The 22,297-nt window shown below is 42.7% G+C and overlaps 2 protein-coding genes across 4 annotated transcripts; one reads left to right on the top strand and one right to left on the bottom strand.

Annotated features, from left to right (window-relative positions):
- LOC139214708 (1-phosphatidylinositol 4,5-bisphosphate phosphodiesterase delta-1-like) lies at window positions 1–8,292 on the bottom strand. Of its 3 annotated transcripts, none has more exons than XM_070845623.1 (15): window positions 8,056–8,292; window positions 6,341–6,499; window positions 5,393–5,621; window positions 5,083–5,212; window positions 4,670–4,898; window positions 4,145–4,346; window positions 3,421–3,565; window positions 3,186–3,338; window positions 2,932–3,090; window positions 2,665–2,824; window positions 2,211–2,327; window positions 1,927–2,105; window positions 1,658–1,790; window positions 948–1,097; window positions 1–723 (listed from the first exon to the last, which is right to left on the bottom strand). In XM_070845623.1, the coding sequence occupies exons 1-15, from the start codon at window positions 8,084–8,086 to the stop codon at window positions 632–634; spliced, it is 2,268 nt and encodes a 755-aa protein (XP_070701724.1). In that variant the 5' UTR covers window positions 8,087–8,292; the 3' UTR covers window positions 1–631. The 3 variants fall into 3 exon arrangements, with proteins under 3 accessions (XP_070701724.1, XP_070701723.1, XP_070701722.1); XM_070845622.1 differs by lacking the exon at window positions 8,056–8,292 and adding an exon at window positions 6,767–6,866 and having other exon boundaries at window positions 2,665–2,821; XM_070845621.1 differs by lacking the exon at window positions 8,056–8,292 and adding an exon at window positions 6,767–6,866.
- Window positions 8,293–10,692: 2,400 nt separating this feature from the next.
- On the top strand, window positions 10,693–20,838 carry LOC139213750 (serine/threonine-protein kinase OSR1-like). The gene is made up of 17 exons (XM_070844370.1): window positions 10,693–11,021; window positions 11,665–11,777; window positions 13,644–13,752; window positions 14,660–14,801; window positions 15,742–15,797; window positions 15,946–16,055; window positions 16,167–16,268; window positions 16,544–16,677; window positions 16,804–16,852; window positions 16,956–17,021; window positions 17,163–17,285; window positions 17,732–17,767; window positions 17,925–18,074; window positions 18,497–18,602; window positions 18,692–18,760; window positions 19,247–19,311; window positions 19,434–20,838. The coding sequence occupies exons 1-17, from the start codon at window positions 10,952–10,954 to the stop codon at window positions 19,506–19,508; spliced, it is 1,575 nt and encodes a 524-aa protein (XP_070700471.1). The 5' UTR covers window positions 10,693–10,951; the 3' UTR covers window positions 19,509–20,838.
- Window positions 20,839–22,297: the final 1,459 nt, after the last annotated feature.

Here is a 22,297-nt window from a genome sequence, read left to right on the forward strand (position 1 = left end):
TTCATGTTTGAAACTTTTATCTTCATCCTCATTTACAAAAAGATAAAGTAGCTGTGAGGACATCACATGAAAATCATCATACTTGACTAAAATTACTGATGAAGACGAAGCACAATGTTTTCATGTTGGCTTATGCATCCTCAGAATTCAGAAAATGGTAATATGAACAAAAAGATTTAAATAGACATTAACATTAACTGGCCACAAATGAGGGACACAAGCCGTCTTTAAAAGTCCAATGCCATCGCAAACTGAACATGGTTTATCACTAGTGCAACTCATACAAACCAGTTAAAGCAGTTTGTATACTAGTCCCTGTAATATGACCCATTATGGAGCATTAGAAACCAAGTGTGTATGTACAGTATTTGCATGCATGCACCCACCCCTCAGAATAACTCATTTCCAGTTGCAGATGGAGGTCTTTGGTTGAAACTGACAGGACTGTCCCCTGGTGAAGAATGTTTAACAGCAACTGCTCAAACTACAGGAATTAAGCAAATAAGTTAATCATGAGCTAAAACTAGAGAGCCAAAAAAAGTATATAAAATCCAATTAAAAACCAGCTAAAACATGGCTGTGTAATAGAGGTCCTTATGTCCTGCAGAGGCATGTGCCAGTCGGTGACGTCTTACTCAGCATCGAGGACCATGATGTGTACAAAGAGTCCAGCTGAGGGGAGAACATCCCCATTCTTACTGAGCAGAGGCACATGTCTGTATCCTGTGTGGGAGCAGAAAGTGGTTTTAGTCAGAGATCAGAAACAGGAGAATATGAGGAGCTCTTTGTGCAGAGTGTGAATTGACTTCTCTGTGCTCAAAGGGAGAGGGGATAGTTCCTGTCTGTTCATTCATGAAACTATCAGTGGTTTTCTGTCAGTGGATTACAGTGAGGATAAAAATGGACCTGAGAAACTGCAATTATCCACCGCCGGTGGCTGAACGTACCCATTTTTAGGCTGTGGAATGGCAGCGTGTACTGTCCAACAAACTCATTATCAGACGTGGCGTCGTAGTCTTCAATGGCGAAGCGCACTAGCGCTAACTCAGGCACGTACACGTCGAACTGGAAGTTCTCATTCCACATTGGGTTGAAGCCTTAAACAGAAAAGAAGAAACATGCCATCTCTAACTTCATGCTAAGCAACATTAATTTCTGGCATCCAGCGCATTCCAGGAGTTATTTAGTAATCATTTAACCTGCCTCGTCTACCTGTGCTTCAGAGGCTTCCTGCATTTCCCAGAACGCACTTCCCAAAACCTGACAGAGGGCGTGAGTGCACTGGTCGTATGCAGCTGTGTGTTTGATGTGTTAAAGACAGACACGGGGCAGGCGGAACAGGAGGTTTTCCTGTTAAACAACAGGTTTACAGTCTTGAAGCTAACTCTAAATGCTACGTGTGTTGTGGTCTCGTTGCATTCTGGTCTTGTGAGGCAACTACAGGTAGAGACATGTTCTATCACAGCTCTACGTGGTGCTGGAGTCGCACCAAATACGGGTGTGAAATGCTGCACTGGCTGTGTACAGGCTAATAATCTGCTGGAATTAGGAAAATATATTTAGAAAGTATAAAAGAAGTACAAAAACACAAGTGTGCTTTTTGTAAACTCAACCAGAAACTAAACCTAACTATGAAGTGTTTAAAAAGGATTGTTACCATTGTTTTCAACAGGACCGGTCTCTTTCTCAGCGACATCAGCCGGCACTCCAAACACCTGCACCTTAACCAGCGGGTCCACAATGGAGGATTTCTTCTTGTTCACTTTGGGGAGCTGCTGGGCTGAAATGACCTGATGACGGCAGGTGGAGACACGTCATGTGACAACATAAAACGATCCTTCACAATCTGGAGGGCAGCAAACTACAGTAAACGCTTGAATCTAATTTCTGTGTGTGTGTGTGTGTGTGTGTGTGAGAAAGTGTCACCATGATGTGGAGCGTCTTGTGTTTGAGCCAGTCTCCTCGGGTCAGGGTGATGGGGTCGAACTCTGTGGCTGCGTCCCTCATGTAGGCCGGCTTCAGGATGTAGCCGCTCTTTCCGTTGACCACGAACCTGCCCTGGTTAACGTCCATTTCTGGGCAGGTTGTCTGGAAGTTTAAAGCCACTGAAAAGGAGAGTAACAAGATGATTTAGAGACGCCGACGTCGAAGGAGCGACTGTGTGCACATGTGAGAGTTTGTATTTCCCTCCTTGCGTAAGTATTGTGTACCGATTTGGCAGCCAGCGTTCCACAGGGGCACTGGGTCGTAGTTGGAGGAGTCGGCCCTGGAGCCTGCTGGATAGATGCGGCTCAGCTTGTCCACATTATGATGGATGTAGGAATTAGCTGCAGAGAAGAAATGGAGACTGGGAAATAGAGTCATCTAGCCATTATAACGATAATCACGCGACGCCTGATTCGATCTTTTCAGGGAAGAAAATGTTGCTTTTACTTCTGGCAGGAATTTCCAAACCAAAAAAAAAAAAAAAAGTTAAAAAATCTGAAATGCAGGCACTCTAAACAATTGTTGTTTTCCAGGTCAGCCCTATTTCTGAACTTAATAAGTAAGTAAGTTTTTGTCCAGAGACATATTTACAGGAATTGTAGGAAGCACCAATAAGTAATTTATAAAATATTGTTTCTGATAACTTCTTAAGGTCTTCACACTAAAACACTTGCTCACCCAACTCCTCTGCCAGCGTCATGGCCTTTCCCTCCTTGAAGGACGACATCTCGTAGAAGCTCAGGTTCTTTCTTGCGTCCTCAAAGCCGTGGAAGTGGACGCTCTTGCAGTAGATCACCATGTCAGACAGCTCCTTGGCCAGTTTCAGCTTCTTTTTCTTCTGCACATTCAATGGAGAGTAAATTTAAGCACAGAAGAAATATCCGCTAATGCTAAAAATGTGTTAACATAAATGATTTAGTCGTGCTCCCTAGATGCGAGCCCCACCTTGCATTTCTCTTCCTCCTTCTGTTCGTCCTCATCTTCGTCGTTTGACTCTTCCTCCTCCGTCACGTCTGTGTCATTATCTGCTGCCGCCTCAGGAGCGAAGACGGCCTCCAGTTTGTTTAACCTCTTCCCTTTGATCAGGAACTTGCCCTTTAGCTCCTGGAGGTATGTGCACACACAAACACACATGAACAGTGTAGCCCCCTCAGTCATATCAATATAAAATCCACGTATAAACAAGAGCGGACGCAAACCTCAGGAGACGGGAAGTTTGGGGGCATGCCCTCCCCCAGGGGGGAAGTGACGAGTGCGCTGCCCAGGATGGAGCTCATGTGTTGGGCCATGACTTCCTGCTGCTCCACACTGCAGTGGTTCTCCAAGGAGAGGATGACCGGGTAATCCGACGTCTGGGGACGACCAGACAGACAACTTACACACAGTGCTGATGGACGTGTTGGGACACCTGACGTTACCGGGTACCAACCACACCTTAAAAGCATACTCCTTGATGGCTTCGATCACGTCTTTGAAGAGGATCCTCGAGGTGAGTGTGTAGCCATGGTAGATCTCTGGCTCATTGTCTGATCCGTCCCAGCAGTCCAGCTCCACACAGCGGCAGCCCTTCAGCAGAGCCCTGACAGAGTTGCGACCGGTGTTAGTGACCGAATGCTGGGGCGAAAAGAAGCCTCCATAAAGCAGCCCGAGGCTTGGCGTTAAGCTACAGATGGCTAAAATAACCAATAACTTACTACATAACCACCAAGGGTTGTGATGAATTTGTCTCAGTGCACCAAAACTTGACAAAATATAGACATAAAATGGTAAATAGTCTGTATTTGTAAACCTTCTAGTTACTTTGTATTACTCATACACTGATGTGAGGATGCCAACCCTGCCATCAGGAGGGAACTAATAACACTCACACACTTATATGCTTCTCCTGGGTGCATCAGGAGCTTACCATGCCTGATGCACCCAGTCACAATCGAACATATCCACCAGGAAAATAATTGCCTTGGGACGGACACTTTGCTCACACTAGAGATATCCTGCAGCCCCCCGCCTCCTCCCATGGGAGTAGAGAGATAAGCAGGGACCAAACGCTGGATAAACATCTGCAGACTGCTGCGATTTAATTTGTACATTACAGCTACAGCAGCTGAATTCAACACTTCCAAGGGCAAACCTTTACAGGCTGTATGAAAGCTGTTACCTGACGTAAGCCTCCGTGCTGCTGGGCCCCTTGAGCTGATCCTCCATTAGATAGGTGTTGTGCGAGGAGGAGATGAAGTAGTGGTTGAGGGGCTGGCTCATGTCCTGGTACACCTCTCTGTGATCCGAGTTGAGGACCATGGCCTCTGGGTGGTGCATGTACATGAGGAAGCCATCTTTGGTCAGCAGCTTCTTCTCCTTGGCTGGAAGAAGACAAGGCAGATAGCGACAGTGACCAGGGAGCCTTTAAGAGCACAGACAATACTGAATACACTGCTATCATGTATTAATCGGTTATATTGACAGTTAATAATATTGATAGTTGATAGATACCGTCGCCCACACTTAAAAAGATGCCTGTTTCATCTAACAATATTCACCAGAGTGGAAAACATTAACCAATACCAGGGGCTCTGCTGATTTTCAGTGATTCAGCTGTGACGCTGACAGAGAGAACCACTGCTGCGCCACACCACGGAGTTACAACGTCAAACAAAAAAACCCTTATTTCAGATAAGGAACTGACCCTTTTCGTCTGGCTCGAACTTCTCTATAATCTTGTGTGCGTCAGCCAGTGAGGCTTTCTCTCTCTGCTCCTTCATCAGGAAGTCCACCAGGTTTTCAGGACTCATGAAGCCCGTCGTTTTAGCGTACTCGCCGTAGATCACGCTGACTTCCTCCCGATGGGTCAACAGGTCATAGAAGAGTTCGATCTCCTCTCCAGCCAGGTATCCAGAGTTGGATTTGTCACATTTCTGTATGATGGAAATATCACATGGGAGATGATCCACATTTTACATTTAACTTGAACACAATGTTAAAAAGCGATTGTATTAGTGTGAGGTTAGGGGTCACTTAAGAGCAGTTATCTACAAGTACAGACTGGTTCTATGATCTTAATACTCAGGAATTGTTAAAAAGCTCTGAGGGCATCGTCACCTTGAAGAGAATCTCTGCGTACTCGTCGTCCACCTCAATGTTGATCAGACGCAGGAAGTCCTTGAGCTCCGACTTACTCAGCTTATTGTCTTTGTTCTTGTCTGCCTTCCTCAGGCAACCTAAGATCCAGCTGGAAAGTTTTCAGTGTAAGGAATAGACATGTGCATGTTCAGACAGGTTGTCATTCACACCATATGGGCCCTTCAGGTGACCGAGGACCAATATCTACTAGATTAGGAGCTCCTAGAACACAGCGACCCGTACACTACAACTTTTCACAGCATAACCACCACCATCACTTTGAGGATACTGCTCTGTCTTCTGCTGCTGGCTGAGGTTGTTTATGTTGGAGATAATTTTCTGCAGGCTGTTGACCCACTGCTTGGCCTCCTCCTCTGAGCTGGCGATGAGGTCCAGGTTCTTGCGCCTCCCCTTGAACATGATGGAGAAGCAGCGGGCCTCCACTTGCTCCTCTGTGTTCTTCTTCAAGCCCTCTGACTGACGGCCCATCCGCACCGCCGAGATGTCATCGATCGTAACTGAAGACAGAGTTCAAATGCTATTTCACACTTCAGCACATCACTTACTAAAGGAATTCCCTGCCACAGGACTATCAAATGATGTCATCTTTTGTACTTTTGATATCTTCAGGCATCACAGACCAGCCTGCTTGGTAAACATGAACCTGATGTTTGCAGTTTACTGACGTCACTTTCCAAGTTTTCTGCAAGGTGAGTATCAACATTTTCACACTTCTGTTTTAAGTCGCTATCTGTGCAGAATTGTTGAATGCACCTTTAAGGGTTGCACGTTATCACACATGGTAACTATGGTAACATACTACAGTTATCAGACGGTGACCACATGAGAACGGTTTATAGATGTGATCCAATAAAACTACCACTCCTCCACACACTATAAAAAAAAACACTATCTTGATAAAACACACCCAAAAACAACCCGGCTGTGTATGATAATACAAAGGACTTTCAGACAGATATCAGCTTTTATGGCTATATGATCAGTCCTACTCTTTTATAATCCATGAAGGAAAAATCCATCTGACCTGAAAAAATAGATCCAAGACACTTTTACTTGTATTATCACTGGAAACACACATTTTAAGTAGTAACTATAAGTCAAAAGTGAAGAAGATGCATGAGAATAGTGTCCAGCTTGACAGCAGACAGATAAAGAAGAGGTTTTTGTCCTGGTGGGTCTCACACACATGTTGGTGGGAAGCTGGGACAGCACTCACAGGTCTGGTTTCTCTTGAAGGTTTTCTTCGACTCGTGCCACATGGTCTTGCAGTCCTCCTGGAGTCTGAAGTAGCGGGTCTTCTTCCAGGACGTTGAGCGGACTTTGAGGAGGTCTCCCCCCTGCAGGAGGAACTGGAGGTCCTGATCGCCCTCCATACCTGTGAAACAGAGGAGCGGTGAGCAGTCATTCCCCACCATCCATATGCCAGCTGACTCAAACCTTAGCTCTCCTTTACCTGCATTCACCTCATGGATCACTACATGGATGCCCAAAATCACAAGCCAAGCAGTTAACCCAGGCTTACCAAGCTTTCCTCATTGAAAACAAGCTGAGATCTACAGTATAACGACAGCGTCTGACCCTGGATTACTCTTTTATCACATCTGGCACAAGATACCGTTCAAATGAGTGCAGTGCAGCCTACCTAGCAGCTTTACGTTCGTTTGTATCACCTGCTGGCTTCTGGCAGAGCGAAGTAACTCCTGAGATCTGCTCAGTTCAGCTTGTCTGTGCAGGCACTTCATGGTGCCCTGAGGTGCGGGTGGAAATGTTACCGGACTGCGCTCTCAAGACGTCTGGACCGACCGGAGTGTGGGAGGGCGTGAACCAGTCCCACTCAAAGTTCACTTCTCATGTCGGTCAGGACTCCCTTCAGGCAGTCAGCTGACAGACAGACGGACATGTACTCCAGCTACAGCGGCTAGCAAAGTGTGCGGAGGAGCGAGGCGGGGGGAGGGAGTTCAACACTGAGCTAAATGTTGGAAAATTAATTTTCTAGGATGCGTCAGGAAAACGAGTATTGTTAGTTGGACCAGTTTTAAGACAGACTACTTTTTAAGACCTCCAAACGTTAGATAATAACCAGGCAGTGAAGCTAATTAACTCATTTTCAATACGTTAGCTGCTAGCTTAAAATAAACGTCGCAATGCATTAATTATTAACGCTGGCTAACTTCAAGTGTCATCATTTACACGACACTGAAGTTGGTGTAGCCAGAGGGAAATACAACAAACGTTTAAAATGGGGTTAAGCGAATTTATTTAACTACTATAACGCACAAGAGCGAGTGTAAGTAATGTTGTATTTGACGCTAAACTACTAAATATTTAACAGCCTCTCTACGATATAACGTTACTGCCTGCTGGTAGTGTTGTTGACTAGCGGGCTCCATCTAGCGGCAACTGCTCGCTCCTGCACAGCGCTGTGATTTAAACCAGGCGGACCAGGGTCAGTGGATTTAAAACAGTTTAAGTGGTGACAAACTAGTCAGCAAACACACTGGATGTGGATATCAGATAAATACGGATCCATTTAGCGCGTAACAGCAGTGTTTTCAGCAGCGGGTTGTTTTCCTTCGCTGGTTAACTAGAAGCTGTGCGCTGTTTTGTTTGGCAACACTTGTGCCTGTCTGCAGGCAGCAAGGTGACACCGTTCAGTATGAAAGGAGCCACACCTTTTAGGCGTGAGTAAGCTGATCTTTAAAAGAAAGTAGAAAGTCTACAGGTGATCGTATTCCACCGTATTTCGCTCAAAACAGCCGCGGTTAGAAGAAAAAAGAGTTTGATCACAACCATTAAAATGTTAGAAAAATGAGTGAAAGTCACTCCAGTTTGCCATGTTGGCCTGATGAGTATTGACTGTTGTAAAACTCCGGAGCAAAATGCCAAACGCACATAAATTTGCACAGCTGAGCAGAAATCCACAAGCTTTACCGTTTTTCTTCTCGATCCCATTCGTTTCCATCCTGTCTGAACCGTCTCTCTCTCTCTCTCTCTTCAGGTCTCGTCTTTTCTCGTTTCACCCAGAGCGGCTCCTTCTTCCCATGTGCGCTATCGGGTGAGAAAACGTGGGCTTTTGGGACCGATGAACCGAGTATCAGGACAGCACAGCTGCAGGCTGCGACACAGGTGGGTTTCCCCTGGCAGTCTGAACGGTGTCAGCTCTCCTGCGGGCTCCTACACCGGTTTGACCAGCCTGCCATGCAAGCTGCACTGCTGATGTCACAGCAGGGGTAGGCTACACCTTGTTAACCAGCCCCACACCATGGGGCTGCTTAACAGGCTGTTTGACCTCACAGCCAGCCTTTCCACATGCCACGGCACTAACAGACGGCTGCACTTGCACCCCAAAATGAAAAATGCTCCTTTATTCCATATTTAAGCCTTTTATAGACGTGTTTTCTAAAAGAGCTCAGGGCCAATTCCTCACCTACAGGAAACTCTAGATGTGAATAAACAGGGAGGGGCCGATCACCATAGAAGCACCTAAGGGCCTCAAAATACTGTAGTCCAGTTTATAAGTGATAGTTTTACAGTGTAGAAATGTCCCATTACTTCATGTCTATGTGCGACTTCTGCTTCAAGCCAGTTATTGTGTTACTTGTTTTATAGTTTTTCATGTGGACACCTGTTCCTGATTTGGACACAAGGTAAACATGATCAAGAAGGCTGAATAGCAGAGTTGGCTCGCTGCCCGTCCACATAGTTGACAGTGAGTTAGAGCATATTGGTTACACTGAATGGGACAGATGAAGTTTTTTTTTGCTTTCCTTTTCATGTGCAGCTTAGCCTTGGCAGGATAATAGCACCGCAATCACTGGTGCGTTGGGGCTCTTGTGGCTCTCAGCACTTCCCTTTCAGGCCTGGCTTACACTCGGCGCACTGTCAGCATCAGGATGAGTGAGCTTTAATGTAGTATCGGGGAGGGGGGGCTTCCGGGCAAGGCCCCACCACTTCCAATAAAAATCCACCAGGTTGAGGGAAGCGCACAGGAAAACAGAGCGCAGCATTGTGGATGCACGAGTGAAGTAACAGAAGTGGGTTATTTTCTTAAATGCACGTGAAACTAATGCTGCTGCTATGATTTTTACTTACTTTATAAAGTGCAAGAAAACATGCACTTAATCTTGGTTTCACACGTCACACACTGACACACCGTCATCTGGGAGTTTCTCTGCTCCCTGTGTGCTCCATTTAGCTTCAAGTGCCTTGCTCAGGGGCATCCTGAAATAGCTGATGAGGCAGGAGAGGGGGTCATTTTCCCCCCTCCTTTTAGCCACTGAAATGGCTCAAAGCATCTGCTTATTAGTAGTAGTTTGATTCTTTCAGTGACACTGAGGTGACAAGTATACTTACTGTACAATAGTTCTGTCACCCACATCTGCTGTGGATGGTTGTATAAAATCATGGAGAAAGGAGGAGAGGATTTCTACATTCTCAGAGTTCTGTTGAATTATAATTTTAGAGAAGATTTGTCTGCATGTGTACCATGGAACAAACCAGTGAACTGCAACTGCTTAATTTGGTTAAACAGCAATTTAATGCATCACGTAAGACGACTCTTTCAATTCAAAACACTAAACAGAAAATGGAAAGCGACTTCTCTTGTCGATCAGGTCTTTGCTTGGTGTCTGCGCCTGCGGAACAAGCAAGAACAGGCCCCTCTGTTTCCTCACATACCACTGATAGCATCGGCAAAACATCCTCAGTCTCAGAGAACTGTTTGACTAACGTACATTTTGCCCAAAGAGGAATTTAGATAGAGAACAAATACAAAGACACTATGCAAACAGTTGTCTAATGTGTGTATCTCCAGCAAATATTATATAAATGACACTCAGCCACGAGTGCGGCAGTTTTTAGCACGCCCCATATGCTTTTCATGAAACTTCCTGACAAGTTCCACATTCCAGCACGAAGACTGGAAGATTCAAGTAGCAAATGTGACAAATAAACCTTAAACACACTGCAGTCCTCATGCTATCCAACCGAGGGAAAGTGGAAAGTATGTTAACTCAAACACTGTAGGCCTACTGAAGTATAAAAACTTTCACTCACCTTTCAAGTATTCTACCCTACACTCCACTTGATTAACTGTGTTTAACTGCTAAATTAACTACTTACTTTTCAAGATTTTACATACAAAACGTACAATTAGTTTCTGAAAGATGATATGCACTAAACTGCCCAGCATGATATAAATGAGTTAAAACTACCCAGAACTGACAGGGGCCACCATGTACAACAAATACCACTTTAACTTTTGTTATTTTGCTCACATTTTGAAAGCAGGTCTTTGACTAGTGTTGCTCTAGTGCTGTTTGGGCTCCACATTTCACTGCACACGAATGAGCAAAAAAAGTGTAAAACAAAAAGCATAGACAAGGCTCACACTCAGAAGAGGCATTGGCGCCCTCTTTTGGGTTCACTGTGCACACTTTTACACCTGTGAGTGTAACAATAGAGCATTTGTTGTGGAAAGACTGAAGTATTTGAACCAGCCGGCGTGCCTGGTCCATGAACTCCAAGTTATCATTGTGGCCCCTCTCTCTGTTGTTTTCTGTTTCAGAGTACACAGACATTGGTCTGACTTTGCCACACTCAAGATGGCGACATCTTTATACCTACGACGGACATGCTACGTCACACGATGCGTCAGTCGCGCGTAAAGTTGTGTTGACGGGAGCGGTAGGAGTTGTCAGCGGAACAGCAGCAGCGGCGGCAGCGGCAGCAACACCGGAGCCGAATGGAGTAATAACAAAGATATTATTTCAGACAGCGTCTCCATATTATTTAGAAGTACTGTTTACAACATTCAAATAACGACACTATGGCAGACGACCCGTCCTCTCAATCCTGGTCCATCGACAGGGATGACTACGAACTCAATGAGGTGATAGGTGAGTAGCTTAGCTTGCTAAAGTTAGCATCCTAGCCTCCCCTGTCTCTGCGGCTGCCAACTGGCACTAGCAAACTAGCTAACAGAAGGCCAGTTACAAACCGTAGCTACATGACAGGAAGGTTAACAGCTCTGTAGAGTTTCCCTATGGCTAGGATGAATCGATTAACGCTTTCTGCTAGTTTGTGGCCCATTTTAAAGCGAGAAGGCACCTTAGCAAGTCAACGTGAAGCTAAACGTCTAGCTAGCTAACTCAAGTTAGCCTACTGTGCGAGAAGATTCGTCAGTTGTTGCAGAGGGTGGTGCTCTTTTTCTGAAGGTGTGACACGGATTATAGTGAGTTATTCATACTTAACTCTAGTCCAGGTAACGTGACTGATGATTTTGAACAAAATAGCTGGTCTGATGTGGTATCTCACCGCAGTTTTCTATAATTCAATCAAATGTGGATTAATCTTGCGCATTACTGTATTGTATAATGCTGTAAGTGACCTTAGATGTTAGACACTGGATTCTACTCAAATTCAGCACTTTCTCATTTTGCACACTGAAGAAGAGTCACATGCTCACTGCTGGCTTGAAAAGTCCAAGGCTCTTGTGCTCCCACAGTGTTGAGGGTTCACTCTCATTGTTGCTCTCCTCAGGGAGTGGAGCCACTGCAGTTGTCCAGGCAGCGTACTGTAAGCCGAGAAAGGAGAAGGTGGCCATCAAACGCATCAACCTGGAAAAGTGTCAAACCAGCATGGATGAGCTCCTGGTAAGAAACGGTAACAACGTGTGGGCTAGTTTCTGCAGGCCACATGTTCTGTATATGTGTGTCTGTTTGCTGGGAGTGGTGTGTGTTGGTCAGGTCCACTTGGCACTGAACCTAGATCAAAAGCTTGATGCCACAACAACCACTGAGTGCTAGAGATGGGTTAAATCAATAAGACACACCACAAAGACACAAGTGTTTCTCCTGATGACCATTATAAATAATAGATTTCTTTATGTTACTTTTGAATGTTGATATTCAAATATTACATGACTGCAAACACTCAGATGAGATGACTGTAAAGTCAGTTTCCCACACACACAGAAGATTAGACTTGTAGACTTTTTGTGAAATATAACGCTAGGCCCACTAAGCTCAAGACAAATAAACAAAGGCTGCATATTTAATGAGTGAGGTGATTGTTTAAAGTGTTATCCAGTAGCCACACTGAAACAAGATGGGATGTGTCAGGATCCGTCTGATCCACCTCAGCAGGCGATTAATTAATTGATGATATTGTAAGTTTTGTAGGAATTAATCTGAGCAGTGTGTCACAAAGTCGTCAAGCCATTAGTCGACTGGGTGTTGCACGTTTATGATATTGAATTAATTGTTTAAATATCATTAGAAAATTGTTTTGGTTCCAGGGCTGAGAAAGAATGTTATGAGTAACACTGCGCTACATTACAGAAGAACACAAAACAATGATAATGATCCTTTAAAATAAAAATTTTACAAGCACACAATACCACTTTGTGTCGTTATCAGGCGCTTCATTTCGTTAATGACTCTGAATGTGTCAGAAAAACTAATAAGGCGACTGTCTGAACATTTTTCCAATTTATTTCAACATAGCATGACATGGCTTTGTAACTTGTAAATTATCCCACACTTTGGATTCCCCTACCTAACATTTAGCAACCTGTCAATAATATCTAAATACACAAGGAACAGACGTGTGAACACTAACGTCTGTTCATGACTGACTGACTGTCGCTGAGTGTTCTTGCTTCCATCATGTCAAAGTAAATCCCCTCTACTCTTTAACGTTTCATTCACAGTCCACCCATATAGGTGTTATCTCATTCTGACAGGGGGCAGCTCCCAAATGGAACAGGAGTTTTTTTGTTTGTTTTTTTTTCCTGCATCCAACCCAACAATGAAAACTTGGTCAGCTTAGACTCTTCTCATTTTACATTTGGTGAACTCATGTAACAGTTGGTTGGATTAAGAGGTAGTACTAAATCACATTTGTGTTAAATGGGATTTCTACTGAGGTCTATTATAACCACTGATTTTGCGGTTTAGCAAAATCTCTATTAGTTCTCTAATATCTCTATATTTCTATCATCTCATGGTAAATTCCTCCTTATTGGCTACCCCTACTGTACAGCTACTTGCTGTTTTGTTTCCCAGATAATTCACATGAAAATAAAACTCATGGTAGTACGTTAGAGAGATGACTGTCATGTATCAACATCGCATTGTTTGCTATCTGACGTGAATATTCATTATGTTGCTCTATTTCACAGGACTTCTACTACCCAGTCCTTATATAATATATTAAGGCGCTGAATTCACCTTGGTGGCTCAGTGGTGATGTAACCCAGATTGTTCACTGTCTGAAGTCAGAGGCACTGTGTACTTCTGGTTTAGGATTGGTCCATTTTAACAGGACAGGTTGACTGTGAGTGTGTAAACAGAGATTGGCTGGTCTTATTTTATTTTATTAGATTAAGTTAAGAAGCATTGTGACTGAACTTAAGTTTGTCACTCTGAAATATAAATATTTAGTTAGGGCTTTTCTTTGTACCACACCAGTTCTACTCCTTGTGTGACCTTGTATCCCATATTTTCTTCTCTATGCAGAAAGAGATCCAGGCTATGAGCCAGTGCCACCACCCAAACATTGTGTCTTATTATACCTCCTTTGTGGTCAAAGATGAACTGTGGCTGGTGATGAAGCTTCTTAGTGGAGGTAAGTCCTGTAATGCTTAAAGAAACTTAAAGAACTTGGCTAGCTTTTATCTTTACCTTGACTTTGATTTGACTTTCTTTGTCATTTCTTTGTTTTGCTCTTGTTTTCATCACAAATAAGCCTGGGTTTACCTGGCAATGCTGGGTCAACGTTTTTCTTTGATGGTTTAATAGTACAGCAAAACAGTCCACGAGTTACATACACATAGAGGTTATTACAGAATTAAAGTACATGAGAAAATTGCCAATCATAAATAATGCCTGTGGGGTTTGGAAAGGGGTTTGATTTCACGAAAAGTTTTAGGATTATGACTTGATGTTCTTGAAATGTGTGTGTGTTGTGAGTGTAGAGCCAAGTTACTTTGACACATAACATTTTCTCAATGTAGCACAATCGAAACTTGTGAAAGTTTTAAGTCACATCATACTTGACAATGTTAAATTTTGTATTCGTGAAAAACGTTCTCACCACAGAAAGCATATGTCATCACGATTATTTCTGAATGTTTGACACATTTGAGCTTCAACTTTTTGATCCTTTTTATGCAACTTGTAAGGGCAGGATCCTTTTAAAGCATCAACTTCCCTTTGATAATTCACTAACGGCTGCCAATCCTTTCACAGACAAATAATAGACAACCTAAAAGCATTACTTTAGTATATATTAGGTAATTCCAGGCACTCTTCCAGAGTTTTAGGAGGTCTGGTGATGCTGTTAGTGTGCTCTGCTGAGTTCTGGCAGACTGTTTTGTTGAGTTAAGAAGCAGGACACAGCTGTGAGTTTTGTTTACAGTACAAACCACAGCCAGATAATATCCACTCAGTATGCTTTGAACTACTTGTCAAACTGGAGATTTGCTCTGTGTCCTGTAAGCAAGTCTTGTGACAAGCTTCTGTGTCTCTCTTAGGCTCAGTGTTGGACATAATCAAGCATATCATCTCTCGTGGCGAGCACAAGTCCGGAGTGCTGGATGAGGTCAGCATCGCCACCATACTGAAAGAAGTCCTGGAGGGGCTGGAGTACCTCCACAAAAACGGGCAGATTCACCGGTGAGTCATAATGACGTGTTACCAGGCTGCTGGGCTATGCCTTATTATCACTGTTGATGCAGTTTGAGTCCTAGTAGCCAATAATTAAATTCACTTTGCTTTATTGGCATTAATGTAACAAAGACAATACTATCAAAGCACCAAATAACAATGAATGCACACCCCTGTATGTCCCATCATGCATTCGTGTCTCAGCTCACTCTGAGCTTTTCATGTCTGCATACGAGTGTGTGGTTCAAACTAGACCTTCCTTCTTCAATATTTAATACAGTGAAAATGCATAATTGAGGAGGTTTGTTTTACATAAAAGTTCCTCCCAGGAACACTGTGAACCTACAGTATAGCCTCTCTGTATGCTCTGTGCCTTGTTGTATGACAAGTGTAATTGTTTGAACAGCCGCATGTCTTTTACAAACTTTTCTTTATTTTTTTCATATTGTTCATTTTTAAAAGAATCCAGTCATTTAGAAAGATGGCTTATTTTTTAAATTACTGCCACGCACTCGTGATGTATTTTACTGAATTAGTCCAATAGAATATCCAATTGATTTAATGAGATTTTAAATGAATGTGACAGTACAGTCAGAGCGGTCAGTATACAATCAGTATTTTCAGTAAACAGAGAGAGCAGCTGCTCATTGGGTTCAGACGCAGTGGCTAACTCACTTACAGCTAATCAGGAAAGACGGAGTGGTGTTTGGGGCCAGGTTAATCCACTCCCTATCTTTGTGTGTGGTTTGCACTCATGGATGCAAACAGAAATCGGGCGGATTAAAATGAGGCAAATCAAAAGTGCAGCTTTAACTTGTTTGTGTGCAAGAGTAACAAGTGTTTGTTCATTTGCACAGTGCGTGGCCTCACCACTGCTGCTGGTGCAGTCACTGACTTGTGACATCTTAGTTGTTTATCATGTTTTAATCCTCCTCCTCTTCATGCACAGGGATCTAAAAGCTGGAAATATACTTCTTGGGGATGATGGCTCAGTACAAATTGCTGGTACAGTGTTCTTATTTACTCTGCACATGCTGTAGTTTGACTCATTTTTTACAGCTGCATATTTATAGTTTTACATTACATTCTAGATTTGTCTAGATTCCTCTAATTGTCTCTCTATGTCATACAATCCCAATAACACACTCCGCAGACTTTGGTGTGAGTGCCTTTCTAGCAGCAGGAGGAGACATGACCAGGAACAAGGTTCGGAAGACATTTGTGGGGACGCCATGTTGGATGGCCCCTGAGGTCATGGAGCAGGTAGGAGGCTTGTTTTCTCTCCCACTGGTTTCTCTCTGCGCTGCCTCATAACTCAGTGATTAAATGAAGACAGGTGCGCTTTGTTCACTTGGTTCTGTTTTTAATACACAGGTCCGCGGCTATGACTTCAAAGCCGACATCTGGAGTTTCGGGATAACAGCCATTGAACTGGCCACTGGGGCTGCACCATATCACAAATACCCACCCATGAAGGTAACCGCGTGCGCTTGCTGCTACTTTGCCGCACATCAGCAAGGCATCTACCATCTCAACAGCTCTAAGGAAACTAGTTAAGACAACGTAATGGAGCCTGCTGCACTTACTGGTTTATATTATGGAAATTTTTATGTCCTTAATTCTGAAGAAACTTGTAGTGAGTAAGAAACTGGGAGTGCATCTGTGGCTTTTGTAAAGTTCTCCTCAGTTTTGAATAAACAGATGATTTTGTATCAGTTTACTGACTGAAGGTGATCTTTGCTTGTCTGTAGGTGCTGATGCTGACTTTGCAGAACGATCCGCCCTGTCTGGAGACGGGCATCACAGACAAGGAAATGGTGAAGAAATATGGCAAGTCCTTCAGGAAGATGCTCTCCCTGTGTTTACAGAAAGATCCAGAAAAAAGGTCAGCTAGTCCCCAAAACTTTTTTTTTCTTTTTACCTAATGCCAGATGCTTGTTTTTCTTTCCATTATATTTCACCGTTGTGTAACGAATGTAATGAAGAGCGTTGTGCCCCTTTTCCTATTTAGGCCAACTGCAGCCGAGTTGCTGAAGCATAAATTCTTCACAAAAGCCAAAGTGAGCCTTGCATCACTACTATAAAAATAAACGGGGTTGTTTGTGTGGGTTTTGAGGAGAATCTTTATAGATACTGTAAGAAAAGTTTGTCTTTCTGTCACAGAACAACGAGTATTTGCAAGAGAAGCTCCTATACAAAGGGCCCACAATAACGGAGCGGTCCAAGAAGGTTTGATCATCATTATTAATGCACATTGTTGTCTAATGCATGTTGGGATACGACCCATGCAACTCAATGAAGGATTACCCTGAAAGAGCCAAAGATTGTGTCAATATTAAACATCACTTTTTTTTTTACTGCATTGTGTAGGTGCGTCGTGTGCCTGGCTCGAGCGGCCGTCTCCACAAGACGGAGGACGGCGGTTGGGAGTGGAGCGATGATGAGCTGGATGAGGAGAGCGAGGAGGGCAAAGCTGCTGTTGCAGCTCTGAGGGTGAGACTCGGCATGCATCTTCAAATAGTCGATCCAGTTTACTCCACAAGGCCGCTGGTCTGTGTTCCTCAGTGCTCCCCGAGGGCCAGCAGATGGTGCTGTTGGACTGTTAGTGTGAACATTTCTTAGGAAAGCTGGAGTCTGTCTTTGTTGAGTCCTCACACCTTAATGTCAGTGTAGCTTAAGTTTAGGTTACTCAGGTAAATCAGTATGGTCTAATTATTTAATAATAATTATTCTTCAATGAATGTTCACACTCAATTCATGTCTTGGTGTGGGATTTTACTGTCTGTTATCTTAACTGTGATTTCAGTTAAGCCCTGTGTTTAACGTCACCTTGTGTCAAATCCTTTCAATCCTACAATGCTCCATCAGTCCATACATCGGGGGGATAAAGGAGAATTGCATGTTTTTAATCTTGACAATCTGTCATGTCCATTCTGCAGTCACCCAGAGTGAAGGACGGGTCCCACCATATGGAGGTGAGTCCATTTGTAGTGGACATGACCTGAACATCTTGATTTATTGTAATGACTTGACAATGCGATCTGCATGACTGTCCTACATGTGTCTTTCTTTTTTCCATTCATGTACAACTCAAAACACCTGCTGATTTACATACAAATTGGTGTCTCTTAGCTTTTCCCAGCAGCAGAAAGCTCCACAGGACATCTGCAGCCACCCGGTGCAGCACACGAGAGCCAAGCGACGGCAGGCCAGGCAGGAGAAGACACTCCACCACAGGCTCCCACTCAGACAGCAAGCCCCTCACATGCAGCCACTGCTCAGGTAAAAACAAGGAAATAACTGCGGGGGTGGGGGGGGGGGGCAAATGTGTTGTTGACATTCCTAGTTTAAAGTTTAAAGTTTAAATTGAATTTAATTGAATTCTCTCAACTTTTTGATTTTAACCACATGTGGAACTGTTGAGCATTTTCAGGTTAGTACTGTAAATGCAATTGTGGGTAACATTAAATGGGGTTTTAAAGGTGCCCTGTGCACTTGTGAGGCTATAACTCCACAGTGCTAGGGGTGATCAAAATCTCTGCCCTCAAAGTTCTTTAAACCAATAAAGTTCAGCTGTCTTAAACCTCCACATACTGTACTGTGTGAAATAAGGGTATACTTGTGAAGCATCTATTTTTTCTCTCCGTTTCACATTCTAATCTGAAGTATTGCACAGTAATTACTTTCCTGTTGTGCTGTTGCAGGATCCAGCTGCAGCCAATGCCAGCGTTCCCATCAGTCTTGTCCTGAGACTGAGGAATCTCAAGAAGGAACTCAATGACATCCGATTTGAGTTCATGTCCGGCAGAGGTTAGCATCTGCTAGATTTTCCTCTTTTATCACATTCTAAGAGAGGCCTGTGTAACTCTTTGGTTTTTCTTCTCCGTGTTTGTCTTCAGATTCTGCTGATGGAGTTTCTCAGGAGTTGGTTTCGGCAGGTCTGGTTGATGGGAGGGACTTAGTCATTGGTAAGTAAGAGATGTAGCCCTGAATGAGAGTTATGAGATAACCTGATGAGGGCAGTACACTTGAAACTTGCTCTAGATAAGTAATCAAAACGACAGCAAACAAAAAGCTTCACATGATTCTTTTTAGTTTTAGATTTCTGATATCGTAAGGTAAAGAGACTTGTGATAGATTATTTATCTCTGCGAGTTAAGTATTCTTGTTATCCAGAAATCATTACAAAAGAGGCAAAGAGTATTCAAAGATATAAAATGTTTTGGAAAAAGATGTTAAGTATTTGAATTGTGGTTCAAATGCTACAGCTTGTAAACCCACTGATACAGTAGGACCTGAATACAGCTGGTTTATGTTTTTATAGCGTGCTTGGCTCCAAATGCAGCTATTTCCTCCTTTCACCACTGATCATGATGGAAAAATCTCAGTCATCTGTTCTTACATTAGTTGGTCATCTGACGTGCTCCTCTCACTTCCTTTTATTGTCTGTTCAGTTGCTGCCAATTTGCAAAAGATTGTTGATGATCCTCAGACACACAAAAATGTGACTTTCAAATTGGTAAGTACATAGACAATGCATTTCTTCTATTGATGTATAACATGTTTTCATATGATTGATTGTTATTGTCATAGATTAAAAAATAGTCAGTACAGTTTATGGTGCTGTTCCCTCTCTTCCAGGCGTCTGGTGTGGAGGAGTCTGAAATTCCTGATGACGTTAAGCTCATTGGATTTGCACAGCTCAGCATCAGTTAAGTCAAGCAGAGCCAGTAACAAAGGACAGAAACTAATGGTGTTGCACAGCTGCATTGTAGTCAATTCCAGGACACCACTACTGCCAAAGAGAGAAGGAGGAAGATAAAGAGGAGACATGAGGCTGGCAGGAGTGCGACACTACTGCAGGATGCATGAGGACCACATTGAGAAGCGGCTCAGTTCATCACAGGAATCACACTTGAAAAGTTTACAGTGCGCTTATACAGTAAATGGGAGAAGAGATGCAATCAACTATATCAGCTCCTAATTTCTTTTTCTTTGTTCTTCCTCCTCATACATAAGCACAATCCAAACCATCTCCTGCCAGTACTGGAAGTGATTGCCTTTTTCTTTTTTCTTTTTTCTTTTTTTAATTGACTGTGCCACAAAACTCAAGAGTGTCGTGCCACCTTTATATGGCACTTTATGCTACACTGAAATTTTAAAGTGTTAATTCAGCCTTAGTTAGTCAAATTATAGATTTTACCATTGTGTTTGGTGAAAAATTGGGTCTATCTGTGATTATTAGGAGTATTCTTTGTGCGCCTATTCAAGAAATCTACTAAAATCTCCCATAACACTGATACAAATAACTTATAAAGACACTGTAGCATAGTTTTAGTTTTGTAAGTCTGTAAAATCAGATAGATTTTTACCTACAATATAAGTAGTATAAATTACTGTGGTTCTGTATAAGGCAGCCAATGGCACGTGGTGTGGTGGTTTTGTCAAAACATAACCAAAGAGTTCAGGCTCTGCTCAAATCGTTCAAGTTCACACAAAATCAAGTGGAACCGCTCTGTCCCATAGCTGCAGTTACAACACTTTGTCAGATGGCATTTTCCTGAGATATTCAAAGACAGGATTAGTTTCACAGATTGAGACCTGCCTAATAATATAATATGTACTATGCAATAGTTATTTTCTGTTCACCATGTGTTACCGCTGGTTTCTCATGATATTTCTGTTGGGTTAAATCAAACCTGTTTTTGTGCTTCCGCCTCACTAGGAGTTCATGAATTCAAGCAGTCAAACAGGCAGCTTTAGGAACCTGCAGTGAGAATTTAACTTTCATTTTCACAAGCAGTCAACAAAGTGAAAATTCAGCGCACTGACAGACAGACACGGGTAATGATTGCTGTTATCTACATCCCCCACTATCTCCCACCATTATTGACCCAACGGCTTGGAGGAATCCTGAATGCTGGCGATGAGTCGAGCCCGGGCTGCCGGTGTTACAGGCTGACTGCTGGTGAACTTCTGTAGAGATGTGCATGCCCAAAATCTGGAAATGTTCTACCAAATTGAAATAAAGGTTAAAGGTTATATACCTCCCATGGTATTTTGCCATGCAGATAGTTTTGATGTCATTTTTAGCCACACTAGCAGTGTGACTGGATGGTGATCCCCTGACCTGTAGCGCCACCAGGAGGTGAACATTTTTGTTTTTTAGTGACGTTAACAACTGCAAAGCCTAACAAGTATTGCATGGGTTTCCATGAATTTTAATACAGATATTCGTGTCCCCCTCAAGATAAATTCACCAACATTAGCTAAACATCAGCATGTTAGCATAGCAAACTTCCATTTACCTCCATGGAATTTAGTGGCAGCAGGAATCTTGAGACGGCTCTCTCAAAACCTTCGGTAAATAAAATCTTATCTATCTGCATGTCTTGATACCACAAGAGGTAAACTTTAATATATTGGGTGAAGTAACCCTTTAAGCTTCTCCAGAGGCCAGTTACTATAGTTTTTAGTCAGTAGGCAAATTGTTTTGACAGTACTGTAGTCTCTTGGCTTTAGAAACACTCACCAACGAATCACTGTCGTCACTCCTATTGTAGCTGTGTGGTTGTTTTGTACCGCGTGCTGAGGGCTCTGATGTAGCTCCTCGTTCAGGTACTCATGTAAATGGTGTATGTAAAGATGTTGTAAATGTGCGTGTGACAGTGACTCCATGCACCGTCACACAGACATCATGAGGTTTGTATGTACTGATGCAGATTTAAGTGTACATGTCAGATAAAAGGAACATTTTACTTGTAAATATTGATTTAGGCAAACTGATTGAAACTCATCATGTTCAGTAGATGGAGCTTAATTTGTTTTGTAGTGTTTCACACTGTTGGCCTTTGTCATCACTAATCATGCACAAATCATTTGTTCAATTGGCACCTTATTGATCTTCTAACATGCATATTTTTTGGAATTACATGGGGCTTGTAATGACGCACTGTGCTTTGATGTCATTTAATGCATTTTTTTTTTTCTCACTGAAACATGTCCAAGGCTAATGGATAAAATGTCATTCTGTTAAGACAGACAGCACAGGTTACACTTCTCCCTTCCCCCTGTTTGTGTGCGTGTGTGTGTAGGTGTGTGATTTTGGTGATAACATGACTTATCATCAAAGGCTCTGAGCTCATTATCACTTAGTACATGTATCTCCCTTTTATTGTTTACTCATCAGAAAAACATCATTCTGCCTCATGGGCTCACTGAATGATTAGAATTCATTTAATTGGCAAGTACATTTTTCTTTTTTAAACTTTTTTTTTTTTTTTTTACAGATCATTACATATATTTTTAAAGTATTAATTATAAAATGTGTACATCAACAAATGCATTATTTGAAGTGGAATATTTGTGATAACATACAGAAGAGATTCCTTGGCATATATAGATTATTGGAAAATGTGAACACATGCAGATGATTTTTAGTAGCTGAATAAAGTCACATGATGGAACTTAATGAGTGAGGACAATTTGTGTTTGGTCTTAAAGCC

The sequence above is a fragment of the Pempheris klunzingeri genome, chromosome 15 (genome assembly GCF_042242105.1).
Source record: "Pempheris klunzingeri isolate RE-2024b chromosome 15, fPemKlu1.hap1, whole genome shotgun sequence".
Taxonomy (NCBI): Eukaryota; Metazoa; Chordata; class Actinopteri; order Acropomatiformes; family Pempheridae; genus Pempheris; species Pempheris klunzingeri.

Excerpts from the sequence above, each read along its gene's own strand:
- LOC139214708 (XM_070845621.1), bottom strand. The coding sequence starts at position 6,866 with ATGAAGTGCCTGCACAGACAAGCTGAACTGAGCAGATCTCAGGAGTTA. Across the intron at positions 5,622-6,340 it reads CTTCAAGAGAAACCAGACCT|TTACGATCGATGACATCTCG; the intron begins GTGAGTGCTGTC and ends CTCTGTCTTCAG. Across the intron at positions 3,566-4,144 it reads AGCACGGAGGCTTACGTCAG|GGCTCTGCTGAAGGGCTGCC; the intron begins GTAACAGCTTTC and ends CAACTCTGTCAG.
- LOC139213750 (XM_070844370.1), top strand. The coding sequence starts at position 10,952 with ATGGCAGACGACCCGTCCTCTCAATCCTGGTCCATCGACAGGGATGAC. Across the intron at positions 16,056-16,166 it reads CCCCTGAGGTCATGGAGCAG|GTCCGCGGCTATGACTTCAA; the intron begins GTAGGAGGCTTG and ends TTTAATACACAG. Across the intron at positions 18,075-18,496 it reads CACATGCAGCCACTGCTCAG|GATCCAGCTGCAGCCAATGC; the intron begins GTAAAAACAAGG and ends GTGCTGTTGCAG.